The 16,340-nt window shown below is 43.4% G+C and overlaps 1 protein-coding gene across 1 annotated transcript in view; it reads left to right on the top strand.

Moving 5' to 3' along the window:
- Arhgap42 (Rho GTPase activating protein 42) overlaps window positions 1–16,340 on the top strand; it is a 224,432-nt gene that overhangs the window by 85,439 nt on the left and 122,653 nt on the right. Inside the window, exon 3 of the mRNA XM_005346793.3 lies at window positions 1,297–1,358. Coding sequence (XP_005346850.1) covers window positions 1,297–1,358 — 62 coding nt within the window. The remainder of the gene's footprint in view (window positions 1–1,296; window positions 1,359–16,340) is intronic.

Genomic DNA, 16,340 nt, shown 5'->3' with positions numbered 1-16,340 from the left:
CCTGTGCACCCCACAGTGTTCTCCTGTGCACCCACAGTGCTCTCCCCCTGTCACCCCACAGTGCTCTCCCCCTGTCACCCCACAGTGCTCTCCCCCTGTGCACCCCCATATTTTTCTCTAGATCTTACACTCTTTCCATTCCTTCTTCTGTAATGTTCCTGAGCTAATAGACTTCAGTTGGGGGCTTTGCATTACTGAGTGCTACTAAGTATACCTATACAGTATTACACACAAGTACACGTGTGTCTTCGTGTGTCCATGCACGCATGCCTGTGTGCACACGTGAGGTTGGGAGAATGTAGGTATCTTCCTCTGTTATTTTCCACCATTTTTCTTTGAGGTAGGAGCATTCCCTGGACCAAGGTCTCAGCATTTTCTAGCTCAGAAATGCTAGGGAGTCCCCGGGGATCCTCATGGTTCTGTCATTTTCCCATCCCAACACAGTGGTCACAGGCATGTGTGGCTATGCCCAGTCTTCTATGTGGGTGCCGGAGATGCAGACTTAGGTCTGCAGGATCACACAGAGCCGTCTCTTCAACCTCATTTATTGCTTCTTACAGATTCGAAACTGTTTGACCTGGAGAAATGGCTCAGCAATTAAGAGAACTGGCTTATTTTTCCCAGGTCCTGAGTCCAGTTTCCAGTACCCACACAGTGGCTCACAATCCTCTATGCTGGGATCTGATGCCCTCCTTCTGGCTTAAAGTTGTGTATGCAGATTGAGTACTACATAAAATAAATAAATAAATTTTTAGAAAACAAATACAGCAACAAAAAATGTTTCATATCCACAGACCATTGTTGCCGGGCGATGGTGGCACACGCCTTTAATCCCAGCACTCGGGAGGCAGAGGCAGGCGGATCTCTGTGAGTTCGAGACCAGCCTGGTCTACAGAGCTAGTTCCAGGACAGGCTCCAAAGCCACAGAAAAACCCTGTCTCGAAAAACCAAAATAAATAAATAAATAAATAAATAAATAAATAAATAAATAAATAAATAGAAAGAGGACTATTTTTAGGTAAGTTTCATATATTAAGTATATAATCTATATTTGTTTTAGGATCTGTAGACAAACTTCTAGGCTTCAGTTAGCTCACAGAGAGACAGCGCCTCTTCTCCACAGCTGTTAGTCTTTGGTCTCTTACTATATGCTTGTTTCTATGGCTGTACAAACAAAATCACACAATATAAGATACAAATTAGTAACTACTTTCATTGTAATGTTTGCTCTTATGTAATTAAATATTAGCCCTGAAAGAGAATTAAAACCTTGCTTTCTGTCTTGTTTTTAAATAGCTCAGTCGCTGAAAGAATTTGCAAGGCTTCTTATTGCCGTAGAAGAAGAAAGGCGGAGGCTGGTAAGTTTGTTCTTATTTCTTATGAATCCTGCTGTGTTTGAGCATGCTGGAAGACAGAATAAATCTGAATTAGATAACCGTATAGCATCTCACAACTAGAAACACAAAGTAAATGCTACATGCAATTTGGAAAAGATCTTTGACTGTAATTAAGTTTAAAGTTATTGTATGGGGGAACTGACTAATAAAGTGGACAAAACAGTCTACTAAAGGCTGTTAGCGTGAGACTTTGAAATGGGGTCATTTGAGTGGGGTCACGAAAGGCAAAGGGGATGTTGTTAGGTGGAAAAAATGGGCTTAAGATATTTCTAGACTAGTAGGTTAGCTTATGTAAAATATTAGGTCACAATTATTGGCAGTGCTTCTTTTTTTTAAAATTTATTTATTTATTAAGGATTTCTGCCTCCTCCCCGCCACCGCCTCCCATTTCCCTCCCCCTCCCCCGATCAAGTCCCTCTCCCTCATCAGCTTGAAGAGCAATCAGGGTTCCCTGACCTTTGGGAAGTCCAAGGACCACCCACCTCCATCCAGGTTTAGTAAGTTGAGCATCCAAACTGCCTAGGCTCCCCCAAAGCCAGTATGTGCAGTAGGATCAAAAACCCATTGCCACTGAGACAATGGGGATGATCTTTCGGGAATTCACCAAGACCAGCTAGCCTGGGTCTGAAAAAGCATGGGATAAAACCGGACTTACATAGCAGACAATGAGGACTACTGAGAACTCAAGAACATTGGGAGTGCTTCTTTACACAAACTATAATTTAGTCTGGGTATGGTGTTACATGACTTTAATCTCAGCACCGAGGAGTGAAACTGTGAAGTTGAAAGCCCACCTGGTCTATGTAATGAGTTCTAAGCCAGCCAGAGATACACAGTGATACCCCATCTTAAAAATGAACAACAAACAAACAAATAAAAAATCAAAAAAGAAAGTTACTGTAAATTTTGGGTGTTGGAAAGTCAGTCGGTTCAGTGGTTAAGAACGCTGTAGAGTCCGGGTTTGGTTCTCAGCACCTGCCTGATGTCTTCTGTAGCTTCTGCGACGCTTGCTCCTGGGACCCTGACACCTTCGAGCTGCCTCAGTTGCATGCATATTGTGCCCAGACAAACATTCATGAATACGGACATTTCTGTTGTGGCTGTAGTTAGCTTTTTTGAACAATGGATTTGAAGTTTATTTTATTGTTATTTTTACTGTCTGTATGTCCATGATGTGTGTATGTCTGTATGCGTGTGCGAGCTAAGTGTAACACAGTGTTTGTGTGGAGGTCCGAGGCCAACTTTGTAGAGCTGGTCCACTCCTTCTTTATGTGAGTTTTGGGAATCAAACACAGGTTACCAGGTGCATGTTGCAAGTGCCTTTAACCAGGGAGATTCTTGCTGGCCTTCAAGTTAACCATTAGAAATAAGCTTAAGTGTAGAAAATAATAACCTCATGAAATGAGTGGAATTGGAAAAAAAATTATTCCAAGTGAGGCAACCCAAACCCAGAGAGACCGACATGGCGTGTGCTCACTTCTAAGTAGATATTAGGAGAAAAGTACAAGATACCCAGTCTGCAGTTCGCAGCCCCGGAGAGGCTAGGGAACAAGAAGGGCCTAAAGATGGACACATGGATTTCCCTGGGAAGGGGAAAGAGACGAGATATCCTGGGTGAACGGGGAGCTGGGAAGAGGGGTGTAATGGGGGTGGGTCAAGTTGGGCAGGTGAGTGTGAGAGGTGGGTTGGGGGCAGGATGGGGGAGAGGAATGAAAGAGATTCTTGATGTGGGGGGGCATTTCAGGGTTTGGGAGAAACTTTGAACCAGGGAACCTCGCAGAAATCCAAAAGGATAGCCCTGGCTACGATTTCTAGCAATAGTGGAGAGGGTGCCTGATCTGGCCTTCTCCTGTAATCAGATCAGTGATTACCCTAATTGTCACCAGAGAGCCTTCATCCAGTAACTGATGGAAGCAGATGCAGAGATCCAGCCCAGCACTGGGTAGAGCTCTGGGAGTCTTGCTGAAAAAAGGGAGCGGGAATTGTGTGAGGGGGTGGGGGTGTCAAGGTCATGACAGGGGAACCAACAGAGACAGTTGACCTGAGCTCCTGGGAGGTCATGGACTCTGGACTCAGGGAGCCTGCATGGGACTGACCTAGGCCCTGTGCATGTGTGTGACAGTTGTATCTTGGTCTGACTGTGAGGCTCCTAGCAGTGAGATCATAGCCTCTTCCTGGTTCCTTTAGCTGGCTTTTGGGAACCTGTTCTGCATGCAGGATTTCCTAGCCCAGTCTTGGTACGGGGGAGGAGCTTGGTCCTGTCCCAAATTGATGTGACAGGCAAACTTTGTTGGCACCCATGAATGGCCTGCCTCTTTCTGTGTGGAGGAGGGGTGAGTGGGGAAGGGGATAGATGGGAGGTGAGGGAGAGTGGAGGGAACTGGAGGAGAGGAGGAAGTGTGATTTATATGTAAAATAAACGGAACAAAGTTAATTAATTAAAAAAAAACTAAAAAGAGACACTTTAAATATGCAAGCCTCATACCAACACTGTAATGAAATAGATTTTCCTGAAATTAAAGAATAATGTAAAGAATATCTCAGTGTCCTACATAGATTAAATTCCGTCTTTTGTCTCCATTACATTTTGGGTGCTTTTTTCTCCTGACTTCGAGTTCTCTGAAGAGACAAGAAGGGTACTTTAGGGATAGTGGTACATCACCCTCAGTCCCTCACCACTCAACAATGGTAGTTACAGCTTCTGTTGCTTGTTGTCTTTTCACCTCTATTGCTGTGACAACACCCCAACAGAAAGCAGCTTAGAAGACCAAGGGGTTTATTCTGCCTTACAGCTGCAGAGGGCATACGATTTTCGCCCTAGCTTGGTGTGTCAAAGAGAATTGCCACATTTGGTTTTGTGTGTGTGTGTGTGTGTGTGTGTGTGTGTGTGTGTCTATGTGGATGCATATTTGCTCACAGAACTGGTCTCCTTGATATGACTTTAGTGTGCCTATAGGCTCTCCCAATTCCAATTTAGTCCAGCACCTTTTTACTTTGAGGACTAGTGATTTATCAGGTGATGCCTTGTGGATGGGGCCAGATGGGTGGTACTGCTGCTATGTGCTCATAATTGCAGGATCATTCTTCATCCCCCAAGCTCAAATGCTTCTTCTAAACTGGAGGCTGTCAGGTTGAAGCACTTTCTGAGCAAACCACCGTTTTACATACTGTGGAGGGACTTAGATTAGGGCTCAGCCAGATTGTAACATCTGCTGGTTTGCCTGCTCATCCTCCCTCCCTCTCTTCTCCTTTCTTCTGTCTCCCTCCCTCCCTCCCTCTCCTTCTCCCTTCCCTTCTTTCTTTTTTCCCCTTCTTGCAGTAGTAGAAGTTGTTAGTCTAGAGAGCAGGAAGAATGAGAACATTTGCTAGGATCTGCGGAAATATTTCAAAGTATTCATATTATGGAGACTTAAGACTCATAATGGCAGCTAAGAGTGTGTTAAAATTCTAAAAATACCTCTGTATAGAAATTGTATAGTGGTCAGTCAGTGACACCCGTTTTGGCAGGCTACCTGCAAGCATTTTACTGCTCATTTAACACTTCTGTGTTGGAGTGTAAGGAAGGCAAGTAATGGAAGATAAAGGCAATTTTCCTGTGTATTCCTTGCAGGCTCCCAGAAGAACGTTTGCAAAGTTCTCCTTTTCCTCTCCAAAACTCGGGGAGTATGCTGTTAGCTATTTTCTGTTCCTGGTAATTCACAGAAGACTAAGTTGGTATTAACTTTAAAATATATTTTTACCGTAGCATTCTATTTATAGGAAAATTCAGACATGATACTTTTCATTGTGACGAACATCCTGATGGTTATTATTTTCATGGTTATATATAAAATTGCTGAATTTCAAGATTTGTAAACGGATACATGAAAATAGACACCCAATCTTTCCATACCTTCCTGTCTCCCAAGACCTATGTATTCAGCCTGTTGATTTACAATAGTTGACTCTCAGGAAGGGTTTTAAGCCACTCTTCTCCTGGATATCACTATCATGACCCATTTCAAACAGGACACGCCAGTGAGGAGCTTTCATATGTTATGACTTTTTTTCTCATCATTATATATATTGTATATGGTGTTGAAAATTACCATTTCTGTTTCACTCCTTCAGTACAACTCCTTGGGCAGGGATTTTACTGATTACAGATGTAGTGTTCTCATTCCCAATGACATCTTCCAAACGGACACAGCACTTGGGCCTCTTGTCTCTCTCCTTTGCTCTTTATCTTGTAGGGTTCATAGCCTTTACTTTGGACACTAATAACTATACATCACGTTGGACAATTTTAGCTTTTACCATTTCCTATTTTCCCCTTTGTGGGGTGTGTGTATGCGTGTGCACTTGTATGCTCTGTATGTGTGTGAGTGCTGGCCTATGCATGGAGGTCAGAGGACAACCTGGGGGTTGGCCTTCACCTTCCATCATGTGTGGAACTAATCTTTTGTTCCAGCGCTCTGTCCTGGATAGCAGACCCAGCGCTTCCGAGAGTTCTCCTGACTCTCCCCTCATCTACCACAGGAACGCTGGCATTATGGCTGCAACCTACCATGTTGGTATGACAGCTCTTCTGACATTCTATCATTGCCCCCTCATGTTTGCACCACAGACACGATAACCTCTCAACCACCTCTCCAGCACTTCCTTTCATGTGCTCTGCAGGATCACCATTCTTGTTTATTTATTGCTAGTGTTGTGTGTTTGCTAGTTGTTGCTGTATTAGTAAACTATGATTGGAGTCTGCTCTTTGATACTTAGGTAGCACAAAAATATAGTTTGATGTTATGAGGTAAATGTAAAGTTGCTACGAAAATTAATGCTTACCAGGGAATTTAATTTTCAAGGGCAGGGAAAACAAACAGTTAGTGGTTACACAGTACACAAGAAAACATCAAGGAGGAAGCTCTGGAAGGAAGCTTTAAACAGCTTAACAAATCAGTGGGTTTTTGGAATTGTCGGCTCTTAGGTCAATGATATACATTCAGAAATGAGCGACACAGCTGCTCTTCTCCAGAGAGCAAAGGCATCGTCTTCCTTCTGATGAAAACACAGTCACTGTATCCATTTCCCGTAGATGGCAAGGGAAAGCTTTGGTAATCACCAAGAGAAGAGCAAAAGCCTTCGTAAATATTTCTTTCATATTTTGAATTAGTTATAAGAAATAATAAATAGAAATCCCATGTATTCTTTAACGACTTTTCCTTAATGGTAGTGTGATAAGCAAAATAAGTTCGACTCCAAAAAACAAATATTGAATGTTTTCTCTCATATGCAGAATTTAGAGGTATGTGTGTGTATGTGTGTAGGTATATATAATGCTTATGAAAGAAGAAAGGCATGCATGTATGTAGGCATGTCTGTAGGTATGTCTGAAAGGAGAAGAGCAACCATTTTGGGGAGGAAGGGGACAGTGGGAGGGGAGGTGGCTAACAACAAATGGTAACAGTACAATTTACACATGTATGGGACTATCATGATGACGCACATTGTTTTGCATGTTGACTATAAACAATTTCCAGGGCATGGGAAATCATTGAAAATGGAAGTAGTCACATTTTGCAAACATTTATAGTGTCTTTCTCTGAACTGAGTATTGTTCAGCGAGCTGAGAGCGCAGCAAGGAGCTGAAGTAATTTCTGCTGTACAGCTGGTGTAGACAGAGGTTACACAGGGGAAAGAGCTGGTGTCAGGTGCTGATGCACACTCTAAAGAGGTAAGGACAGGGCAGCTCAGTGGTGCTAGGATTGTGGGTGTGCAGTGTGAGTGCAACCAGGTTGCAGAGCTCTGATCTTGACCCTGAGTACAGAGGAAGAAGGCTGGAGAGAGAGCATGGGATGTTGGAGGTGTGGAAGGTCTGGAGCCAAGAACTAATGAGGAGAAGCTTGAGATGGAGCTGACTGCTAAGGATGTTCAGGAATGAGACTTGCTCTCTGGATGGTCTTTCAGAAATGGGTTTAGGGATTTAAAGACAGACAGGACTGAGAAATTTCTGTCACATTGCCACTTCATTTTCAAGTCAGTGTTTGCTTCATAGCTGTATGTGTCTACCATCTGATTGTGTAAATTTACCATAATTATTTTCCTGATGATCTTATGCCCAGATCCACGAAGTTCCCCCAAAACCAACAAGGAGACCGAGTCCCATTTGTAAAATCATAGAGCCTTTATTTCATACAAGTTTGCAAACTTTGTCTCTTAGTGTGTGGAATAATCAGAGAGTCCCAAGCTCAGTTAGGGTTGGGTTTTTATAGTAGTAAAGGTGGGGGTGAGGGATTTCTAAGGTTCAGGACCCCTGATTGGCTGGCTGACATTTGTCTAGGGGTATCCTGGTGAGTGTGTGCTGGCAGGTGATCCTATCTACAACAGTTGGGATGTTAGGAATTTCCTTTGGATGGTCTGTTCTTGGGTGATGCTCTGGTAATCTCAGTTTGTGGTTCTTCCTACATCCAGGTATTGCTTCAGGGTAAACTACTGAGACTCGGGCCTCCATTAAACTTATTGATGGCTGAGTCCTATAGTGGCAGGTGATAATGGTTGGAAGTAAAGAGCTTCCTTTGGGTGGTCTGTTTATTCAGCTTATCACTGCTGGCTTCTACAATGATGGTAATGGATGTAGTTTAGAATGTCTTTTAGAATCAACCCTTTTAATACTAGGGCTGTGCTGTGCTGGCCTCCACCACTTACCAGAGAGCTGACCCTCCCCATTGCCAGTCCTGGGATAATAGATTCCCCCACCCCCAACTATGCCTGCCTGCAAGGGAGAGCTGGCTCTTCTCCTCACCTGAGGGGGTGGTCCCAGCAGTCCAGACTGACCAACTCAGCTTTGATCCAGGCAGACATCCAGGGCTTAGAGTGGGCACTACCCAATATTTACCCTATCTATGACCTGCTGGAGTACGTGTAGGGACTGGTGTTGCAGAACCATAGCTACAGAATCTCCCTGATTCAGGGCAACAACAGGACTTTTGAGAGTAGTTTCCACAGGAGTCCAGTGTTGTTGCTATATCAGAAGCCAGAGGCCTTGAACCTGACCAACAACACATTACACAATGAGCATTTACAAGTAATGCTGTTTGGACAAAAGAGTTTACTGCATGACACACTACAGCTCCCAATGCCACTAAGATGAATGAAGATTGAAGATGATGTGGGAGTGGGGGAGACAGGAAACCTTTTTTTTTTCTTGCTTTTTGTTTTAAAATTAATATTCTAATTTACATTTTTTGTTTTGTTTTTTGTTTCTTGAGACAGGGTTTCTCTGTAGCTTTGGAGCCTGTTCTAAAACTAGCTCATACAGATCATGTTGGCTTTCCACCTGCCTCTGCCTTTCGAGTGCTGGGATTAAAGGTGTACTTCACAACTGCTCAGCCAAACCTTATTTTTCTTAACCAAGAATGAATCCACAGCCTCTCATTTCCTGTGGAAATGAAAGCAAAATTTCTCCACGGTAACATATCTTTTAACTTAAATTTTGAAGTCAAGGCATTTTCAAAATATATAGGTTGGATTAATCCGGCAGCATTTATAATCAAATGTATTTTAGCAGGTGTTGCTTCTTCTTCAGCAATCAAACAATTCAAAGACAACACAATAACATACAATATCCAGACTCTCTGTGTACTTTCCATCTTTATGTGGCTTTTTTTCTTTCTCTATTTCTTTTATTCTTATTTTTTAATTTTTTTGTTTTTTGAGACAGGGTTTCTCTGTATAGCTCTGGCTGTCCCGGAACTCAGTCTGTAGACCAGACTGCCCTCAAACTCACAGAGATCCACCTGCCTCTGCCTCCCAAGTGTTGGGATTAAAGGAGTGTTCTGCCATACCTGACTGCTCTATTCTTTCTTTTTTTTAAAAAGACTTTCTCTATCATTTTTTTTTCTGTCCCAAGCATTTGTCCCAAGCATTCTGTCCCAATACATTTATTTTTAAGCATAAACACACTGTAAACTATTTAGAGTTTTAATTTTTTAAGCTAATTTTGTCTTTTTGTGTATCTGTAATCACTTTCTGACCAGGAGAGTTTTGAATCTGCTAAGAAATATGGCTAGGATTAAAGCTGCACTTTTGGCAGCTGGCTCCACCAGATTCCTTAGCTTTTTGAAGGCAAAATTTGTCTTTTTGTGTATCTGTAATCACTTTCTGACCAGGAGAGTTTTGACTCTGCTAAGAGATATGGCTAGGATTAAAGCTGCAGTTTTGGTAGCTGGCTCCACCAGATTCCTTAGCTTTTTGAGAGTCTAGCTTCCTGGTGGAGGTGGTAGTGGGAGCCACATTTGTTGTTACAGCTCTGGAGTTTCTAAATTCATGCCAAGAAACCTGATACCAGCTGCTCGTTAATACCATTTAAATGTTTTGTGTCAGAGCCTCTTTAAAAAGCTACCAGGTTTTCGACACTGACACTGAGTCAGGAAGCCTCTCTTAGAGGAGCTGAGCCTCTGCTAGGCTCTAACAAACAAAGCCCACCTGAGAAAGACGGTTACCAATACTCTGCACTTGACTCTGTTCTTATCTGCCTAGAATCTTTTTTTTTAAAGCTTTCTCAGGCTTTATTGTGGAAATTCTTGGCAAACATTTGGGCACCATTTGTAGATGGAAGTTTCTGACCCACCCAGTTCCACCTCCATTCAGTCCCAAATAAACTCACAAGGGTTTATATTAATTATAAACTGTTTGGCCTATTGCTCAAGTTTGTTACTAACTACCTCTTACAACTTAAATTAACCCATAATTCTTACCTGTATTTAGCCATGTGGCCTGGTATCTTTTCTCAGTAAGCATTCTCATCTTGCTTTATCTGTGTCTAGGTGGCAATTCTCTCCCCAGAATTCTCCTCATCTGGTTTCCCTTCCTATACTTCCTGCCTGGCTACTGGCCAATCAACATTTTATATGAGTTACCATCTTTACAGTGTACAGGAGCATTCTCCCACATCTTTATGTAAGTACTGTTTGTTTGTTGTGCTATGGGTTAAAGGCTGACCACCACTCTGCATTGAATAACCAATAAAGGAGTTCATTCCCCGGAGAGGCTAATTCTCCTTCTCCCAGCAGTCCTTGGTGTGGAGTAGGATGGAATGAGAATTCCCCACCTATGCTCCTATGTCCACTGATATTGCTATTGTCTTGTTTATGCAGATATTTCTAGAGGGACTGTTTCACAGCAGCTCTCTTCTATCTGGCTTGTACAACTCTTCCTCCCCCTTTTCTGTGACTTTTTTTTAAATAGAATCTAAGCTGAATGTGTTGCTCTGAGCTTAGCTCCTGTACACAAGTTGCTGCCATTCTATAGTGGATGCGTTACTTCTAAGAGGTGCAGGAAACCAGGGTAAATGATTCCAAGAAGGAAATATAGAAACAACGTTATTAATTGCTGTAGATATTTTATGTGTAAATTTTTATTTGTTTTTATGTGTCTATATATGTGTATTATGCATGTGCACATGTATGCATGCATGTGCATATCTATGTATGTATATGTGCGTGCATGTGTGTGAATTTCTGTGTATATGTGTGTGCATGCATATATGTACATATGCGTATGTGTATATGTATCTGTGTTTTGTGCATCAATGGATGTGTACTTGTGAGTATGTAAATGCATGGATATGTGCATGGATTTGTGTGTGCATGCATGTATGTATATGTGTATGTATGTGCATGTATATGTATGCATGTGTGCATGTATATGTATGTGTGCTTGTGTGTATGTGTGTACATGTGCATGCATATTTGTATGTGTATGTATATTTATGCATGTGTGAGTGTGTTTGTACATATATGTGTATATGTTTGTGCATGCATGCATACATGTATTGTATATGTATATTGTGTGCATGCATGCATGTATATGTATGTACGTGTATATGTCTATGTGTACTTGTGTGTGTGTTTGTTTATAGGTATGTGAGAGTTAAGGAGACCAGAAGAGAGCATTGAATCCCCTGCACCCCTTGTTGCTTATTGCTGGGAACCAAACTCCAGTTCTCTGCAAGAGCAGCAGGTGCTCTTAACTGTGGAACCGTCTCTCCAGCCTCTATTTGTCTGAACATACTTGAACATATCACTGATGATCTTAGCCATCTAAGTGAGTAGTTCAGTGGTGTTCTTTGCATGTTACTGTGCTTCAGTCTCCCGTAGAGCATGACTGTGCTCTCAACTCTTGTCGTTGAACAATCCTTCCCACCAAATACCTGCTTTCTCTTCCACCTTCCTCACAGAGACAAACTAAGTCAGCATTTGTTCTTCACATTTCAGATTTCTCCGTGTTGTGTATGGGCCAGAATCCCTGCTCTCTCGAGGTTGGATATTCTCTCTGTGTATGAATACACACTTTACATGGTCAGCCTTCACCAAAGACACTGGGTTGTTTCTGTTTTTAAAAGTTTTGGGAACAGTTCTGATGTGAACATGGGTGAACAGACATGTGTTTGAGCCCCTGTTTTGTGTGTGTAAGTGTGCGTGTGCTTGTGTGTGTTTCAAAAATGTATTTAAAAGTCGTTTGCATGACCATTTTCTATTCTTTGACAATTTCATATATATATATATAAATAAAATGTATTTTGATCATATTCATCACCCTTTTTCTCTCTCTTATTTTGCTTCCACTCCTTCTGGAACCTTCTTTCTTTTAAAAACCACATCTTTCTCCTAATTCCATGTCTATATCTCACTGGGTTTTTTTTTTTTATTTTTTTGGTTTTTTCAAGACAGGGTTTCTCTGTGGTTTTGGAGCCTGTCCTGGAACTAGCTCTGTAGACCAGGCTGGTCTCGAACTCACAGAGATCCGCCTGCCTCTGCCTCCCGAGTGCTGGGATTAAAGGCGTGCGCCACCATCGCCCGGCTATCTCACTGGGTTTAATGAGAACACAATGATGGGCAGCTTACCAATGGTTACCCCTTTGAATAAAAGTGACTGTTCCTCTCCAAGCAAATACTACTGCCAATTGCTCTATGCTGGGCAGTGTGTGTATGTGTGGTCTATCCATGCTGGAATATTGATGGGTCCAGCCTTGTCCCCTCTGAGGGGGAGGGAGACAGTACCTTATTTAAACAGGCTGCTCTTGGATTCTCTTTGTAGCTGAGGACCTGCGTTCCTGATCCACTTCCAAATTTTGGGAATTACCCTCACTCATCACCAAGCTCAGTTTCCAGGCTGCTGGGGTAAACTCTAGGTGCTGCATGCTCTATGTTGAACTCCTCGAGAGACCACCTATTGCTTGAGTGGGTCGAGTTACCCCCCAGCCCCCTTCCCGTCCTGCTCATACTTCTTGCTTCTGATTGTCCAGCGCCACCCTCAGAGGTGTGACTATTACAGCATAATTTCATAACTGGGGTAGGTGGTGAAGCCTTTTCCACAGATCTATAGGTTTATCAGTGCTCATTGCGCACAGTAGGAAATGTGGTGTGTTTAGCAGACACTGCTGTAAGAACATGCTTTGTGGTCAGAGAGAGAGTGTCAAAACATCAAGACCACATTTCTCTGCGCACTCTGCAGCGTTATGTGAAGGACGGTGATTGTTGTAGGAAGAAGACTCTACCCAAAGTGTGTTTATACGCTGGGTAATGCAGTCATTTGAAGCTTCATTATTTTGATTGGCAACAGTTAAATAGCTCTAATTTCCTTTGCCTTTTGTTCTTTCCAGACAAGCATTTTTTAATAGCTTTTATTGCCAGCCTCAGCAAAGCACGCTGTAAAAATGAGGAGAGCTTGGGATTTCCACAGCTCTTCTTCTCATTGTAGTTGGAGCTTTGATGGTGAAACTGGAAAGTGAGGCCACGTAGGATGTGATCCTGGCCCCAATGGGCATGTGGCAACAAGTGGCAGGGAGGAGGCGAACGCTGTGAGAGCCTCCTGGGCAGCTTGTTTTATCAGGTGACTAGAGCAGAGAGGAGAGGAGTTTTACCAGGACTGTTGACATTTCGTGCAGAGGGCTTCTTACTGCAGAGGACCTTCTCCCACTCTGTGGGTCACTTCGTGATATCTCCCACAGTAGACTGCTCTGCATCCCTAAATGGCACCATTCCTTCCCAGATAGATTAAGCTGTGAGTCACTGGCCTTTTGTATTTATTGGGAGCCATTCCTAGTGGCTCTGAGGGTATCCCTTGATATCATCTGACTTAACTGGGGTAGTTATTAATCATGTCGATAAGGCTTTAGCTCTTATAAGATAAGGCAGCTTCTAAGTTATCCATGTCTCTTTACACATGGTAAGCAGGGATCTCAGGAAGGTTTGGCTGTGTTGCATTCTAATGAAGTATAAGTACAACCCTTTGCAACCCTGTCATAAGTTTGCTAAAGTCAAATATGACAACACATACTGCTTCAATCTTTTTTTGTGTGCGTGGCAAGTACTGTCATAAATGCTCTACAGTGACTCACGGAATCCACAGAGCTACTGTGTAAGGAAAGTTGCTTAGCCTTGGGTTTGTAGGGGGACACCTTGAGGCCCATCTACAGGGGCCGCCCAATCAAAGCTCCAGCAGGCAAGCAGAAGGGCAATGGGCCCCATGAAGACTCTTCTGGTTGTGTCTGTGGCTAGCAGTGCACAGGGCGATGCCTCACTGTAGAAGATGGCACTGGCAGGTCACAGACTAACCCCATCAACAGTCTGCCTCGGGGAACCTCACCACAGTGGCAGCTCAGCCGGCCAGGAGTTTTCATGTATTGCCGCTTACTGCTTTCATGAAGCAATGATTCAATATGTTCCAAAAGATTCCCACTGGTAGGTCTAGTTTCATGACAGACCTGCTGGTGGGCCACAGGAGCAGGGGATTATATTTCTGGAACAGGTCAGGTCTGCTGACCTAGCCCAGAGTGTTTCTGCCTCACACTTTTGTGTCCTCCTTCCTCTGAGGTCATCTTGTCCATTTTAACTTCATTTGCTTCATTGGCCGGACCACCATGTGCAGATGCAGTCACTCACTGACCCATCGTTTCTTCTTGAACCGCATCATGGCGTGGCCTCTGTTCTGAAATGAGCCAGGCAGTGTCTGCTCTTTATGTGGTGAGTTAGTGGTGGGAACCTACACAAGTAATAGCAGTAATGCAAGGTGCACTGAGTGCTGGTAGCAACGTACATGCGACGTTCAGAGCACGGGGGCATTATGTCTGTCTGGAGGGATTCGGGAAGGGTTTGTGAACCGGGCCGTAAATGATAGGTAAGTGTCCCCAGCAGCAGACAGAGGAGACAGTGAATGGGCAGGGGAAGGGATGTGGGAAGAGGTGACGGTCCCTGGTGTGTCCGAGATTGAGCTCATTTACAAGAGCAAATGCAGATGTGCACATGTAGGTCAGAGCTTGCTGTCAACAGAAAATGCAGGGTGGGTGTACTGGTGCCTGATGCAACTCAAAGTGCTGGGGTTTGGGCAGTGGGAAATTGTGTGGAGAGATGCTGGCAGCAGCTAAGAAACGTGAGGGGCTGGAAAGATATGTCAATGAACAGAGCAGGAAGAAGGGGAGAGAAAACACACAGGTGTGGCAGTGTGTAGTTACCACCCCAGTGCTGCGGCTTTAGGGACAGGGGATTTGGGAGACTCCCGTACTACCTAACTCCTTACCATGCTTGGTGAATTTTAGGCTAAGGAGAGACAGTGTTTCTTAACAACAAAAGTATGGATACTCTGCACAAGGGACCACACCCAAAGTTGTCTTTTGGCCTCCACAAATGTTGCATACTTCTGACACGAACATGTGTTTATATGTGTGTGTGTGTGTGTGTGTGCGCGCGCGCATGCGCGTGCATGAGTGCACAGGCACATGCACAGAAGAATGTGTCCACCCCTATGTCCACTTGCAAGCTCCGAAAAAATGGGGTGGGGCAGGTGAAAACAGTGTGTCAGTCGGTAGAGCTTAAATGAGTTACTTTCAGGTCACATGACAAGAATCCAGGGAGCCATTTTCATTCCTTTAACCTCAAGGTTGGATTCACAATTCAATTTTGCATTTATAAAATTAGTAAAATACTTAATTTGAAGAAATCTATTGAATGAATGTGTGTGCATGTGTGTGTGTGTGTGTGTGTGTATGAACAGCTTCTGCCTGGTGTGTGTGTGTGTGTGTGTGTGTGTATGAACAGCTTCTGCCTGGTGTGTGTGTGTGTATGTGAACAGCTTCTGCCTGGGCAGGTCATCCTTGTTAAGCTGCTGTGTTGACACTGAGGGGAAATAGCAGCTGGAGACTTGAGAGCAAAGGATGTGAACTTAGGCAGAGTGGGGGTAATGGAGATGGGGCCGCAGCTGACTGCACTCAGGTAAAGGGCTGGCCCCAGAGAGACGGAGGAAATTCCTAGATTCCTAGGTGTGACTCGTGGAGACCATGTGTCAAGATCAGCTTAGCCGGTCCTAGGAGAGAGGACGTGGTCTGGTGACTTCCCAGACCTTGGGGTGAGCCAACTCTGGGTCTGCCTCTCATTAGCTCTGTGACCTTGGACACAGTATTTAGCATTTCAAACAGTGCCAGTCTAGGGTCAGTGTGGGATTTGCTAGCATTTAGGAAGCTCTTGTAAGTTCACCTGGCACAGATGATTTAAATGAGACCAAAATGATAAGGACTATTTCAAACCTGCATAAAAACACAGAATGATTAGAATCTAGACTGGAACAGGAGTGGCTTCATTTTAAAGCCATTTCCACCTGATATTTTGGAATTTTTTTAAGCTTTTTTTATTTTTTGAAGTTGGTAACAGTAATGATTTTTTCATCTTTGTTTTGCTCTGTTTTCTTTTGGATGTTGTATTTTTGGGCATTCATGCATGTTTGTTCAGATTTTTACTTGATTAATGGAAGATCTCAGCTGCTGGGAATACCATAATTCCCAATTGGCAGTAAATATGAAAAAGACAAAAGTCTTGGGTTTCACATTATGTCCGTAACTCCCAGCCAAATTTCATGAGTTGCTAAAGGACTGTGACTGTGCTTCCCTCCCTCCCTCCCGCCCTCCCTCCCTCC

Source organism: Microtus ochrogaster, chromosome 5 (assembly GCF_000317375.1).
Source record: "Microtus ochrogaster isolate Prairie Vole_2 chromosome 5, MicOch1.0, whole genome shotgun sequence".
NCBI classification, from domain to species: Eukaryota; Metazoa; Chordata; class Mammalia; order Rodentia; family Cricetidae; genus Microtus; species Microtus ochrogaster.
Note: the sequence above shows the minus strand (reverse complement) of the source record. Positions and strands in the feature narration are given on the sequence as shown.